An 11,587-nucleotide genomic window follows, 5' to 3' on the forward strand; every position below is an offset into this window, starting at 1 on the left:
AATGGTAACAGATTAGGTATCACACACACGGGCTCTACCTCTTTATCCTCTCCCTCTAAACTTTTTTCACTCACTAATGTCTTATGTGTTCCTGCTATAACAAGAAATTTACTTTCTGTTTCTAAATTTTGCCAAACCAATAATACCTCTATTGAATTCTTTCCTACTCATTTGTTGTGAAGGATCTCCGGACCGGCGCTTGTCTTCTCAAAGGACCACTTAGACATGGAGTTTATGAATGGCCGGGTCCCTCTTCTCCCTCTCATCCAACACATGCTGCCTATACAAGTGTCAAAACCAGTCTTCAACAGTGGCATCAACGGCTTGGCCATCCTGCTCTCAAAACTCTCCGTCATATTATTCACAAGTATTCCCTACCTGTCTCCAATAATGCCAAATTTATTTGCTCCTCATGTTTTTGCAATAAATCTCATCGTCTCCCTTTTGGTGTGTCTTCCCTTTCTAGTTCAAAACCTTTACAATTAGTCTATTCTGATGTTTGGGGACCTTCTTCTGTTCCCTCTTTTGATGGTTTTACATTTTATGTAATTTTTGTAGACCATTTTTCTAAGTACACATGGTTATTTCCTATTATGCATAAATCTGATGTGTCTTCAGTTTTTATTAAATTTAAAGCAATTGTAGAAAAATATTTCAATCTCTTCGCTCCAAAATCTGTGTTCTTACAGGATCACATATTTTGCGGGGGGATGTTACGTAATCAGTTTTGTTATACATGATATGTACAGTTCTATGTGATATATATTGTTATTTTTTAATATTTATCCTACTGTTGTAGCTTAGTAGGACTCTTTAGTTTGTACACCTGTATTTAACAGTGGTTTCACGTTAATAATAATATACTTTTCATTCTCTCTATTTTGTCTCTGTTTTCCTTATAACAGCAACATTGTTGCCTTTTTTTTTTTTTTTTGGGGGGTGCGGGTTGATATGGGCCTATATGGGCCTATGGCCCATCAATTTTGAGCCTTTCTTTATCATGAAGAATGAGCCCTTTTAGAAATTGATTTTAAAATTTGAATTTTTTTTAAAAACAGTTTATAAAAAACTTTTTTTTGGTTAATAATTGCTTCTTGATTGTTGACAAACATTTTTGAAATTATAAAAATTTCATCTACTCAAGACCAAACGGACGCTTAGTATAATGGTTGTATTAGTATACACAAGACCACTACTAAGGGAAAAAAGAGAAAAAAAAAAAAAAAAAAAAGGTGAAAAGTCCAAGGCATTGATTTTCATTACCCTTTCAAAACAATATAAAGAAAGGCCCTGTTTGGCTTGTAAAACACCATTTATGGCTTTAAAAGCAAATCCTGAAAATGTTTAGATAATTTTTTATTTTTTTTGAAAGAGCTTCAAGCCTTCAACAAATTAAGCTTCTAAATAAAAGCCTCAAAAAGCTCTTCTAGTAAAAATAGAGATCTAAAAAAGCAGAATTAAAAAATTATACAGGACAAAAAGCATTAAAATAAGAATACTGTATATATAGGGGATTCAAAAGTAGTGATGTTAGCTTTATAGTTATACTACATCCTGAAGATTTATATGAACGAGATCCTGTTAAAATTCTATAACCCAAAAAAAAGGGGAGATCCTTTAAAAATATCAATATAAGAAAGCATATTTATCCACTCAGCATTCTCAACCCCTTCCCATGTCCCGCACTGTCAACAGCCTCATATATTAACAACTTTTAACTTTTTCCATAAAGACTCCATAAAGACAGGGTTCAAAGTGCCTTCCTCCTTCACCACTGCACTGTACATGACATACGCACAATACTAAAGCAATATAAAAAAGTGCCTTGCCCAAAAGAATCTTAAAAAGCAATAATTTAACAAAAGTTGATTCGTGTGAAAGGATTGACCAAAGCGTAATAAAAAATAATGATAATCTCAGAGAATATATATATATATATATATATATATATATATGCTATTAATAAACTAATAAGGCTTTTTTTGGAGTGTAAGCTGAGTTTGAGAATACCAAATATTTGAGAATATATTGTTAAGTATAAGTGTGTAGATAATAATGACCTTTGTGTTTAAATTTAGCTTTCATATATGGATCTTTCCTCCTTTTTATTAAACACCTTTCAAAAAAGAATTAATAATTAAAGATAACAAATTATATCACGTGCATATCTTTTCCAGATCATCGATTTCAAATTGTTTTACATTAACAACGAAGAAAAAAGAAAAAAGAGAGAGTATGAATAGACCTTCGGAGTGGTTTGAGTTCCTAATTGCTACATCATTTAATTTATATATTATTTAAACAAATTCACTTGCATGGATTCTAAATTAGGTGATCGTTGACGATTGTTAAGTTATTATTCACTGAAAATCACAACTGAAACAGAAAGTCTCAAAGAGCTGTCAGAATAAACTCTTCACAAGTTAGACAACTAATATGCATGATCAAAACAACAAGTAGTCCAACGAAAGCAAGCAACGATGGCAGGCTTAAATTTTTTATTATTTATATTATATATATTCTTTTCAATCGACTTATGAGAGTTCTTTAAATATTTTTTACCGATTTGTTTCTTTATTTTATACAATTTTCCATGTATTATATTACATGAAGTTGAGGAAAAATCATTGAGTATTTCATATCCATCATCATATACTTAAAGTTTTATCAATATATACAGCTTTGATTTGATTAAGATTATATATACAGTGGTTCTTTAGTCTGAAAAATTTTTAAACAAATTTTTGTTTGAAAATTCATCCGATTACATGTAATAAACAGCCAAAAAAAAAATGTCCATTACATATAATCGGGTGAATTCTGATATGATGAAGGAAAATTATATGTGTATGTATATATATATGTTATATGTAAAAGAAAATTGACACATATTGATTAATAAGTGAGGTCCTTGATGAGTAATTGGATTATCCCATTCACTTTACAAGTGTTGGGATTTCCCAAACTTGTTTTCTATTTTGGGTTGTTTTCCATAGCTATACGTAATTGACAAATAACTATCTTATATAGACACTATCTCAATTAATTATAATAGCGGATGAGGATTACGTAATCAACGCCAATCGCAGAGCAAATAGATTGGAAAAATTTGTGCAGCCAGAAATTATTGATGTTTATGTTGCTATTTGGAATTTTGAAAATAGACCTCCGAGATTATCTAATCCAAAACTAAACAGAAAAAGAAAAAGGAAAAAGATGGTGGTGGTGAAAATTAATGCAATCATTTGTTGAAAGTAGAAATTAACAATACGCAAAGCGCGCATGTGCACTTTTTGACCGTTGCTTTCACGACACCAACACTTCTTCCTTGTTTCATTTTCCCCTCTGTCTTTATTTTGTGTTGTTGAGAGATTTTGAGAAGGATTGATTTGTACATGATAAGTTTATCACTTATACCTTGGAAAATTGGAAATCATTATTTCTAATTTGATAATTGGAAATTGAAAATTTGACATCATTATTATTAATTTGTTTGAAGTTTTGAGGACGTTGAGCCCAAAAAATAAACATATATATATATATATATATCCAAGAAATTAATAATCAACTTCATTTTTTTTTTTTTCTTACACATTAGTGTATATGATGACGTTAATAACAACAAGATTCGTGACAACATATTGTTTTTGATTCCATATGCAACAAATAATCCTACAAGTTTTTCTTTTACTAAAAATTTCTTCTCGCAGCAAATTTTGTACATTTGACATATCTAAATATGATGGCATACAAGATCAGTCTAGTACTGAAAACAATTTGGAAAAACATGACCAACAATATAAATACTATTTAGATAATGAGAGAAATATCGCATCAATCGAAATGGCACACAATTAACAAATTATAAAAAGGCCTTTCAAAACAATATCCAATATAATGAACAGTTTTTATTCACTGTTTTGTTATTTTTGTCCCTTTTTGATGTATTTGATTAAAATATTATAATATAATTTTATTTTATACAAATAATGGAATTAAAAAGCACGTATATGTCCAAGCAAAAAACAGCAGGTATATGCAGCACAACGAGTACAAATTGGGCAATCATTGATGGGACCTTCAATTATTGTTATTTAATTATTTTTTTTAAGAAAAATTGTAACACCTCATGTACCCCCACTCTATCAACAAACAACCATATTCATTTAATATTCCAGTATTTCCCCATCTACCTTATATATAATAACAACGATAATTTTTTTGTGCTACATAAAAATAACCCATTTGGAATCCGAAGCTTGACTCAACATTCCAACACTGCTAAGTAGATATTATAAGAAGAAAAATTTTTCCTTATTAAGAAAAAAACCCAAAAAAAAGAAAAACAAAAAATGATCTACATAATAGTGCAAGCTTGGGGATTTTCTTCACTGAAAGTATCACAGCGGCTCACATAGACCGGTCTTCCACCTAGGGGTGGGCATTGATTGGATTGGTTCAGTTTTGGACCGAAATACAATCCAATCCATACATATCGATTTTTTTAATTTACAATCCAAACCAAACCATTAAAGCATTAAATCCAAACCAAACCAAACCATTTATAATCGGTTTGGTTTGGATTGGTTGATCGGTTTGAAACTTACTAATTTATAAATATATAATACAAATAAAAAATTTTTCAAATATAAAATATAAATAATAAATTATAATTATCCAAACATAAAATACAATTAGAATAATACAAAATAGTCTACAATGGAAAATATAGCAAATGATACACATCATGCACTTATTAAATAGCAAACATTAATGTCATCATCTCACTTCTATAAAATTAAATTAAAATTGTTAGAACAAATAATGTAAAATAATACATTCGTCAAAATTCATTCATTCAAGAATCAATGCATAATTCTTTTTTTTTTTTTAACCTTAAAACTTTGGTAAATCATAAGTCAATCAATGTTGACAGGTTCACTAATTTTAGTTGATTCTGTAAGCTCTACGAAGATTAAAACAATAAAATTAGCAATAAATTATATTTAAACATTTATATATATATATATATATATATATAAAAGTAACAATTGGATACAATATATGTAGATATATATATATATATATATGATGGGGAAATATATATATATTATGATGATAGTGATGGACTGGTGGTGGACGGCAACAAAGGTAAATGTTTAGTTTAAAATTACAACTTACAATTTGATTTGGGATTTGGGATATGGGGATGTAAAAGAAAAAAAAAAAAATATATATATATATATAAATATAAATATATTAAAAATCAATATATAAAAATGGAAAAAAATTAAAAATTAATATATAAAAATGAAAAAAAAATACTAAAATTAATATATAAAAATGAAAAAAATAAAAAATATATAATTTTTTAGTTATATAATATATTATTTGGATTGGATTGGATTGGATTGGATTTATATTTCCAATTCATAACCAATCAAATCCATATAATTTATAATATTTTGAACCCAATCCAATCCAATTGATGTAAAAATCAAATCCAAACCATTAAAAATGGATTGGATTAGGCGGATTAACCGGGTTGGATTGGATTTTGCCCACTCCTACTTCCACCACCCCAGCTATCAAAGACTGGCCTTCCACAGTACCCATCGTATTGGTAACATGGTGGTGGCCCACCATAGCCATGAAAGCATGGCCCACCGGGAATCCCATTGTAACATTGCTGGCAACATACTCCCATCGGAACAAACGGCGGTGGGCATCCGGGCACCGGTTGACAAGGAGGAGGAGGTTGTGGTTTCGGCTTCTCAGGTTCTTTAGGTTTCTCTGGCCCTTTAGGCTTCGGTGGTTCCTTAGGCTTCTCAGGTTCTTTAGGTTTCTCTGGGGTCTTAGGCTTTTCTGGTTCTTTAGGTTTCTCAGCGGCTTTAGGCTTTTCTGGTTCTTTGGGCTTTTCTGGTTCTTTGGGCTTTTTAGGTTGTTTAGGCTTCGGTTTTGGATTTTTTTGAAAAATAACCACATTACAACTCCATTTTAGAAAAATAGCAAAAAAAAAATTTTTTTTAAAGAATAGCCAACTTTTAGTACAACAGGACCAAAATACCCTTTGTACTTTTTTTTTTTTGGGTCTATTTTCTCTACCAAAATGCAACTTTCTTTTAGTTTGTTGTTTTTGGTTTTTTTTTTTTCCTCCATTCCCTTTTCCTTTCGAAACAGAACTAGGGCATAAAAACAAAGCTAAGCTTTCCCTTTCCCTTTAGAAACACACCAGTGCCATTTTCACTTCAAGCAAAATTGTCCTCCCATTTGCCGGTGTCATAGAAGAACCAGTTTTTGGAAAATTGTTCTCCCTCCCCATGCCCATGCGATGTGATGTTGTTTGATTTTCATCTTTGAGCAGAGAGACAAGTTTCTGGAAAATCAAAATTAGCTTGCTAATTTCTATAAAAGGTCCACATTTTCGTCAGTTAGTTTGCCGAAGAAGAAAAATGACGGAAAATTGGCGGAAAACTGGTGGAAAATTGGCGAAAAATTGGCGGAAATTTTGCGAAAATTGACAAACTGGAGGAAATTGGCGGAAGTTCATCTTTTTCGCCAAATTTCCTCCGTTTTTACTGTTTTTCCACAATTTTTCAGTTTTACACAAAATTTCTCCCATTTTCAAACCATATGCCACCTAAGTATCTTTAAAATCACATATAACAGCTCATAAATTAATTTCTTGCATACCCATATTAAATAAAAATCTTAAAAAACCCTAAACTAATAAAAAATACAAGAAAAAAGAGAAAGAGAAAAAAAAAAAAAAACACACACATATTTCCTTACTTTCATCTAATAAGAAAAAAGATAAAATTTTTACCTGAGTTTAGTTTGAGATATGAGAAAATACAAAAAAATGAGAGTGAAAGGTGATGAGATGCAAAGAGTGACCTTAGAGAAACCCCACGAACGGCTGTGTAGAAACCCCACGAACGGCTGTGTAGAGGAAGAAAGGAAAGGGTAAAAAAAAAAACCTTTTGCGTAATTTTCAATTTTATCAAGGATATTTTTGTCCCAAGATGGCTAGTTTTTTTTTAAAAAAAAAAATTTTGCTATTTTTCTAAAATGGAGTTATAAGGTGGCTATTTATCGAAAAAACCCTTCGGTTTTTCAGGAACTATGATCTCGACGGTTTTAATGGTATCACCACCTTTGCAGATAATCTTTTCCTTGATCTTTTCAGGGCTACAACATACCACTTTGATTGTTACTCTGCCATTCTTCTCATCGTATACCTGGTCGTGTATTTCTGATCTTGTTCAAAAAAACCCAACACACAATTCCGCTTAATATTTCACTTGCTCAAATAAAAATTTATGAACAAAATTATTTAATAGACAAATAAAATTCAGAAGAATATATATAAATTGACTCACGAGGGATTTTACAGAGTATTTTCTTGACCTTCTTGTAGCATTTGCAGCACTGAAGATCCACCTTTAGCACCATTGTGGTGACTTGCTGAAAAACATTAACTCAAGATAAAACAGAAAGTCTTCACATCAATTTTTTTAATACTAGGAGAAAAGTGCTCATGTGGGTATTGAGAAATTGAGAAACTGAAAGAAACTTTCTGATTGCAGACAAAATGAAAGTAAAAGAACGGAATCAGGATTCAGACATGGAAGAAGGGGACGAGAGAATGAATAAGAGGAAAGAGCCAAAAATAATTATATAATTGAACAGGAACCCAGAAAAATAAATGAAAATAATAACAAAAAAAAAGGTACCTTTTCTCCCCCCATAGTTTTTTCTGTGAACCTCTAAGAATGATCTGAAGCTGAACTGAGCTGAAATGATTGAAGAAGATCAAAAGAAGAAAAAAAATAAATAAAAAAATTAAAAAATACAAGTTTTGAATCAAAAGTTTATAATAAACCATTTCAAAAGCCAGATTTTCACCATCATAAAAACGTGGGCTATCATTCAAATTGTCGCACGTTATTTGAGAACATGAGATCATTTAAAGGGTTTTTTCGATAAATAGCCACCTTACAACTCCATTTTAGAAAAATAGCAAAAAAATTTTTTAAAAAAAAAACTAGCCACCTTGGGACAAAAATACCCTTGATAAAATTGAAAATTATGCAAAAGGTTTTTTTTTTACCCTTTCCTTTCTTCCTCTACACAGCCGTTCGTGGGGTTTCTACACAGCCGTTCGTGGGGTTTCTCTAAGGTCACTCTTTGCATCTCATCGCCTCTCACTCTCATTTTTTTGTATTTTCTCATAGATCAAACTAAAATCAGGTAAAATTTTTATCTTTTTTCTTATTAGATGAAAGTAAGGAAATATGTGTTTTTTTTGTTTTTTCTCTTTCTCTTTTTTCTTGTAAGTTTTATTAGTTTAGGGTTTTTTAAGCTTTTTATTTGATATGGGTATGCAAGAAATTAATTTATGAGATGTTATATGTGATTTTAAAGATACTTAGGTGGCATATGGTTTGAAAATGGGAGAAATTTTGTGTAAAACTGAAAAATCGCGAAAAACAGTAAAAACGGAGGAAATTTGGCGAAAAAGATGAACTTCCGCCAATTTCCTCCAGTTTGTCAGTTTTCGCAAAATTTCCGCCAATTTTCCGCCAGTTTTCCGCCAGTTTTCCGCCAGTTTTCCGCCAGTTTTCCTCCATTTTTCTGCCAGTTTTCCGCCAATTTTTCGCCAGTAGGAAAAAGCTATATTTGGCCTGAAAAAAAAAAAACAGAATCAACTTTTTTAATACAGTTAATATGTTTGTTTAGTATTATTCAAAATTTTATATATTTATTGATTTAGTTTAATGTTATTCATTTAATTTTGTAGTAAAATGGAAGATGATGACATTGTAATTGCGGTTTTATACAATGGAACATTGGTACAAAATGATAGTGGTAATTGGGAATATCGAAATGGTAAAAATATAATGGTTTCCGTCGGCAAGAGATGCACAAAATCAGAGTTAGAGGATGAGATTTTCAATTCAATTGAGATAGATCGAAATGAATATTTGCTAAAGCTAAAATGGATATATGGACGATGTGCAGAAAAGTTGGATCCTACAGAAATACGATATGATAGGGATGTGAAATGCTTTCTTCAAGAAGTGAGGAATGGAGGGATGACAATGATGCGGCCTCCATTGTATGTTGAGGTGATTTCGAAAGTTGAACATGTATGTAGAAATGTGGGAGTAATCTTCATTCTTTTTCTTGTCCTCCAATTGGCGCTCGTCTACCACAAGCTTCTGGTACTGAACCTATTCAGGCTACATCTCAGGAAATTATGGTTCAAGAAACTCAGTTTAGAGATCAAGTTGATGTTCGTGGGGCCTGGACATCATTTAACATCCACGAAGGAGTTGATGTTGGAGGTGACTATGCTGAACGGTTTCCTAACGACGGGGAGTATGAGCAGTTGCATCATATTGATCATGATGAGAATTACAATGCAGCAGGGGATGATGTTGATCATAATGATGTAGATTTTGATCATGAGTTGCCAGACAATGATAATGATATGCATCCTGAAATGAACAATGAAGGAGTTGATGATGTTAAGGTTCATCGTGCTACAAGTGACCACATATCATCTAGCAACAGAAGTGGTTCTATGGCCATATTTTCGTCAAAGTTCACTGGCTGTGAGAGCATAGTAGTTGGACAATTATTTCGCAACAAACGTGACCTACAGAATAAACTGAGTATCTATTGCATGCGAAAAAATAAAGAGTTCAAGGTGACACGGTCAACTACACAACGGTATGAGGTTGTATGCTTGGAAAATAATTGTAAATGGCGACTACGTGCAACCACATTTAAAAATGGAGAAATATTTGTTGTGAGAATGTTTGATAATGTACACAGTTGCTCGTTAGATATCGTGCATCGAGAACACAAGCAAGCCAGTAGCCGGGTTATCGGGCAATGTATCAAATCTAAATATGAAGATATTGCACGTGTTTACAAACCCAAAGAAATTCAACATGATTTTTTGCAGAAATATGGGGTGAATATAAGCTACAACAAAGCATGGAGAGGTAAAAAGTATGCACTTAACAGTGTTAGGGGATCTCCAGAGGAGAATTTTGCTAAGTTACCTGCCTACTGTTATGAGTTAGTGTCGAAGAACCCTGAGACTATTACACGTATCAAAACAGACGATAATAACAATTTTGTATATTTCTTTATGGCGATTGGAGCAAGCATTAGGGGATTTAAATCCCACATAAGACCCCTGTTGGCTGTTGATGCAACTACATTGGAAGGGAAATACAAAGGGTACATGTATATTGTATCGGGCATGGATGGCAATAAACAAATATATCCTTTGGCTTTCGGCATTGGAGATGGAGAGAACGAGCAAGCATATACATGGTTTTTCCAAAACCTGAAGGATGCCATCGGAGATTTTCCAGATTTGGTGTTTATGAGTGATAGACACCCCGCTATTGAAAGGGCATTACGCAAAATTTTTCCCAATGCATATCATGCGTTGTGCACGTACCATATAAGCAGAAATATTAAAGCAAATGGATATGCGAAAGATGAATCAATAATACAATGTTTCATGCTCGCAGCTAGTGCATATTTGGTTGAAGATTTTGAGTTTTATATGGGGCAAATTGAGGCAAAAAATAGTAAGGCTGCCCAGTACATTTGATCATGTGACCCTACAAGGTGGGCACGTTCTCTTTGTCCATGTAGAAGGTACACTATCATGACCACCAATATTGCAGAAAGCTTGAATGGCATTCTGCTAGATGCTAGAGAGATGCCAATAGTAGCATTAATAGAGCACATACGGGATTTACTGCAAAGGTGGTTTTATAAGCGACGTACTGCAGGTGCAAAATTGACAAAGCCTGTGACTGACCATATGGAAGAGCAACTCAAACTACGAAATTTGGAGTCCATCAGACTACGTGTGAAAGCCATTAATATGCATGAATTTCTTGTGGAAGGTGAGAGTTTGAGGGGTACAGTTAATCTCCAATCAAAAACATGCTCATGCAAAGTCTTCGATATTGATCAATATCCTTATGATCATTGTATTGCCGCTTGCAGAGACCGAAAAATTGCTCCTTATGGCATGTGTTCTCATTACTACACCGCGGATGCATATCGTGCAGCTTATGCTGAGTCCATTTATCCTTTGTTAGATGAAAAACAGTGGCATGTCCCGGATGACGTGGCAAGTCGCATTGTTCTTCCACCAAGATGGACACGTAGGCGAGCGGGTAGACCGAGGATGCAACGCATACCATCCGAAGGTGAAGATGTTATTGGACGTAGATGTAGCCGATGCGGTGGTGTTGGACATTATAGGCAGAGATGTACGAATCCATTGTCTTATGCTTCGAATTAGAAAGTTTTAATTTAGTGTTATGGTTTAATATGTTTTGATAATTATTACATATATTGGATATAATATTTTCTACTCCACGGTGGAAGATTTATTAGCAATCTTTTTTTTTTTTTTTGAATTTAATCCCAAATGAAAAGAGGCTTTCTGGAGTTGATTTTAAATCTTTAGTTGACATCTCATTTTATGAAATGTCCAAATGATTTTGAAAAGAAAAACAAATATATATCATTTTTTCTTTTCTTT

At 32.5% G+C, this 11,587-nt stretch overlaps 2 protein-coding genes across 2 annotated transcripts; both read right to left on the reverse strand.

The window, feature by feature from the left end:
• Positions 1–4,057: 4,057 nt before the first annotated feature.
• LOC132804508 (protein PYRICULARIA ORYZAE RESISTANCE 21-like) lies at positions 4,058–6,322 on the reverse strand. The gene is made up of 3 exons (XM_060818946.1): positions 6,255–6,322; positions 5,578–6,218; positions 4,058–4,431 (listed from the first exon to the last, which is right to left on the reverse strand). The coding sequence occupies exons 1-3, from the start codon at positions 6,320–6,322 to the stop codon at positions 4,358–4,360; spliced, it is 783 nt and encodes a 260-aa protein (XP_060674929.1). The 3' UTR covers positions 4,058–4,357.
• Positions 6,323–6,808: 486 nt separating this feature from the next.
• On the reverse strand, positions 6,809–7,886 carry LOC125423072 (protein PYRICULARIA ORYZAE RESISTANCE 21-like). The gene is made up of 3 exons (XM_048476306.2): positions 7,737–7,886; positions 7,383–7,467; positions 6,809–7,255 (listed from the first exon to the last, which is right to left on the reverse strand). Exons 1-3 carry the CDS (start codon positions 7,749–7,751, stop codon positions 7,089–7,091), a joined length of 267 nt encoding a protein of 88 aa, XP_048332263.1. The 5' UTR covers positions 7,752–7,886; the 3' UTR covers positions 6,809–7,088.
• Positions 7,887–11,587: the final 3,701 nt, after the last annotated feature.

The sequence above is a fragment of the Ziziphus jujuba genome, chromosome 1 (assembly GCF_031755915.1).
Source record: "Ziziphus jujuba cultivar Dongzao chromosome 1, ASM3175591v1".
Classification (NCBI taxonomy): domain Eukaryota; kingdom Viridiplantae; phylum Streptophyta; class Magnoliopsida; order Rosales; family Rhamnaceae; genus Ziziphus; species Ziziphus jujuba.

What these genes read in the sequence shown, in the direction of transcription:
- LOC125423072 (XM_048476306.2), bottom strand. An exon ending in AATACTCTGTAAAATCCCTC is followed by an intron (nt 7,256 to 7,382) that starts GTGAGTCAATTT and finishes GAACAAGATCAG; the next exon opens with AAATACACGACCAGGTATAC.
- LOC132804508 (XM_060818946.1), bottom strand. Translation starts at nt 6,322, where the DNA reads ATGGGGAGGGAGAACAATTTTCCAAAAACTGGTTCTTCTATGACACCG. An exon ending in GCAAATGGGAGGACAATTTT is followed by an intron (nt 6,219 to 6,254) that starts GCTTGAAGTGAA and finishes GTGTTTCTAAAG; the next exon opens with GGAAAGGGAAAGCTTAGCTT. An exon ending in AGTCTTTGATAGCTGGGGTG is followed by an intron (nt 4,432 to 5,577) that starts GTGGAAGTAGGA and finishes GCCCACCCCTAG; the next exon opens with GTGGAAGACCGGTCTATGTG.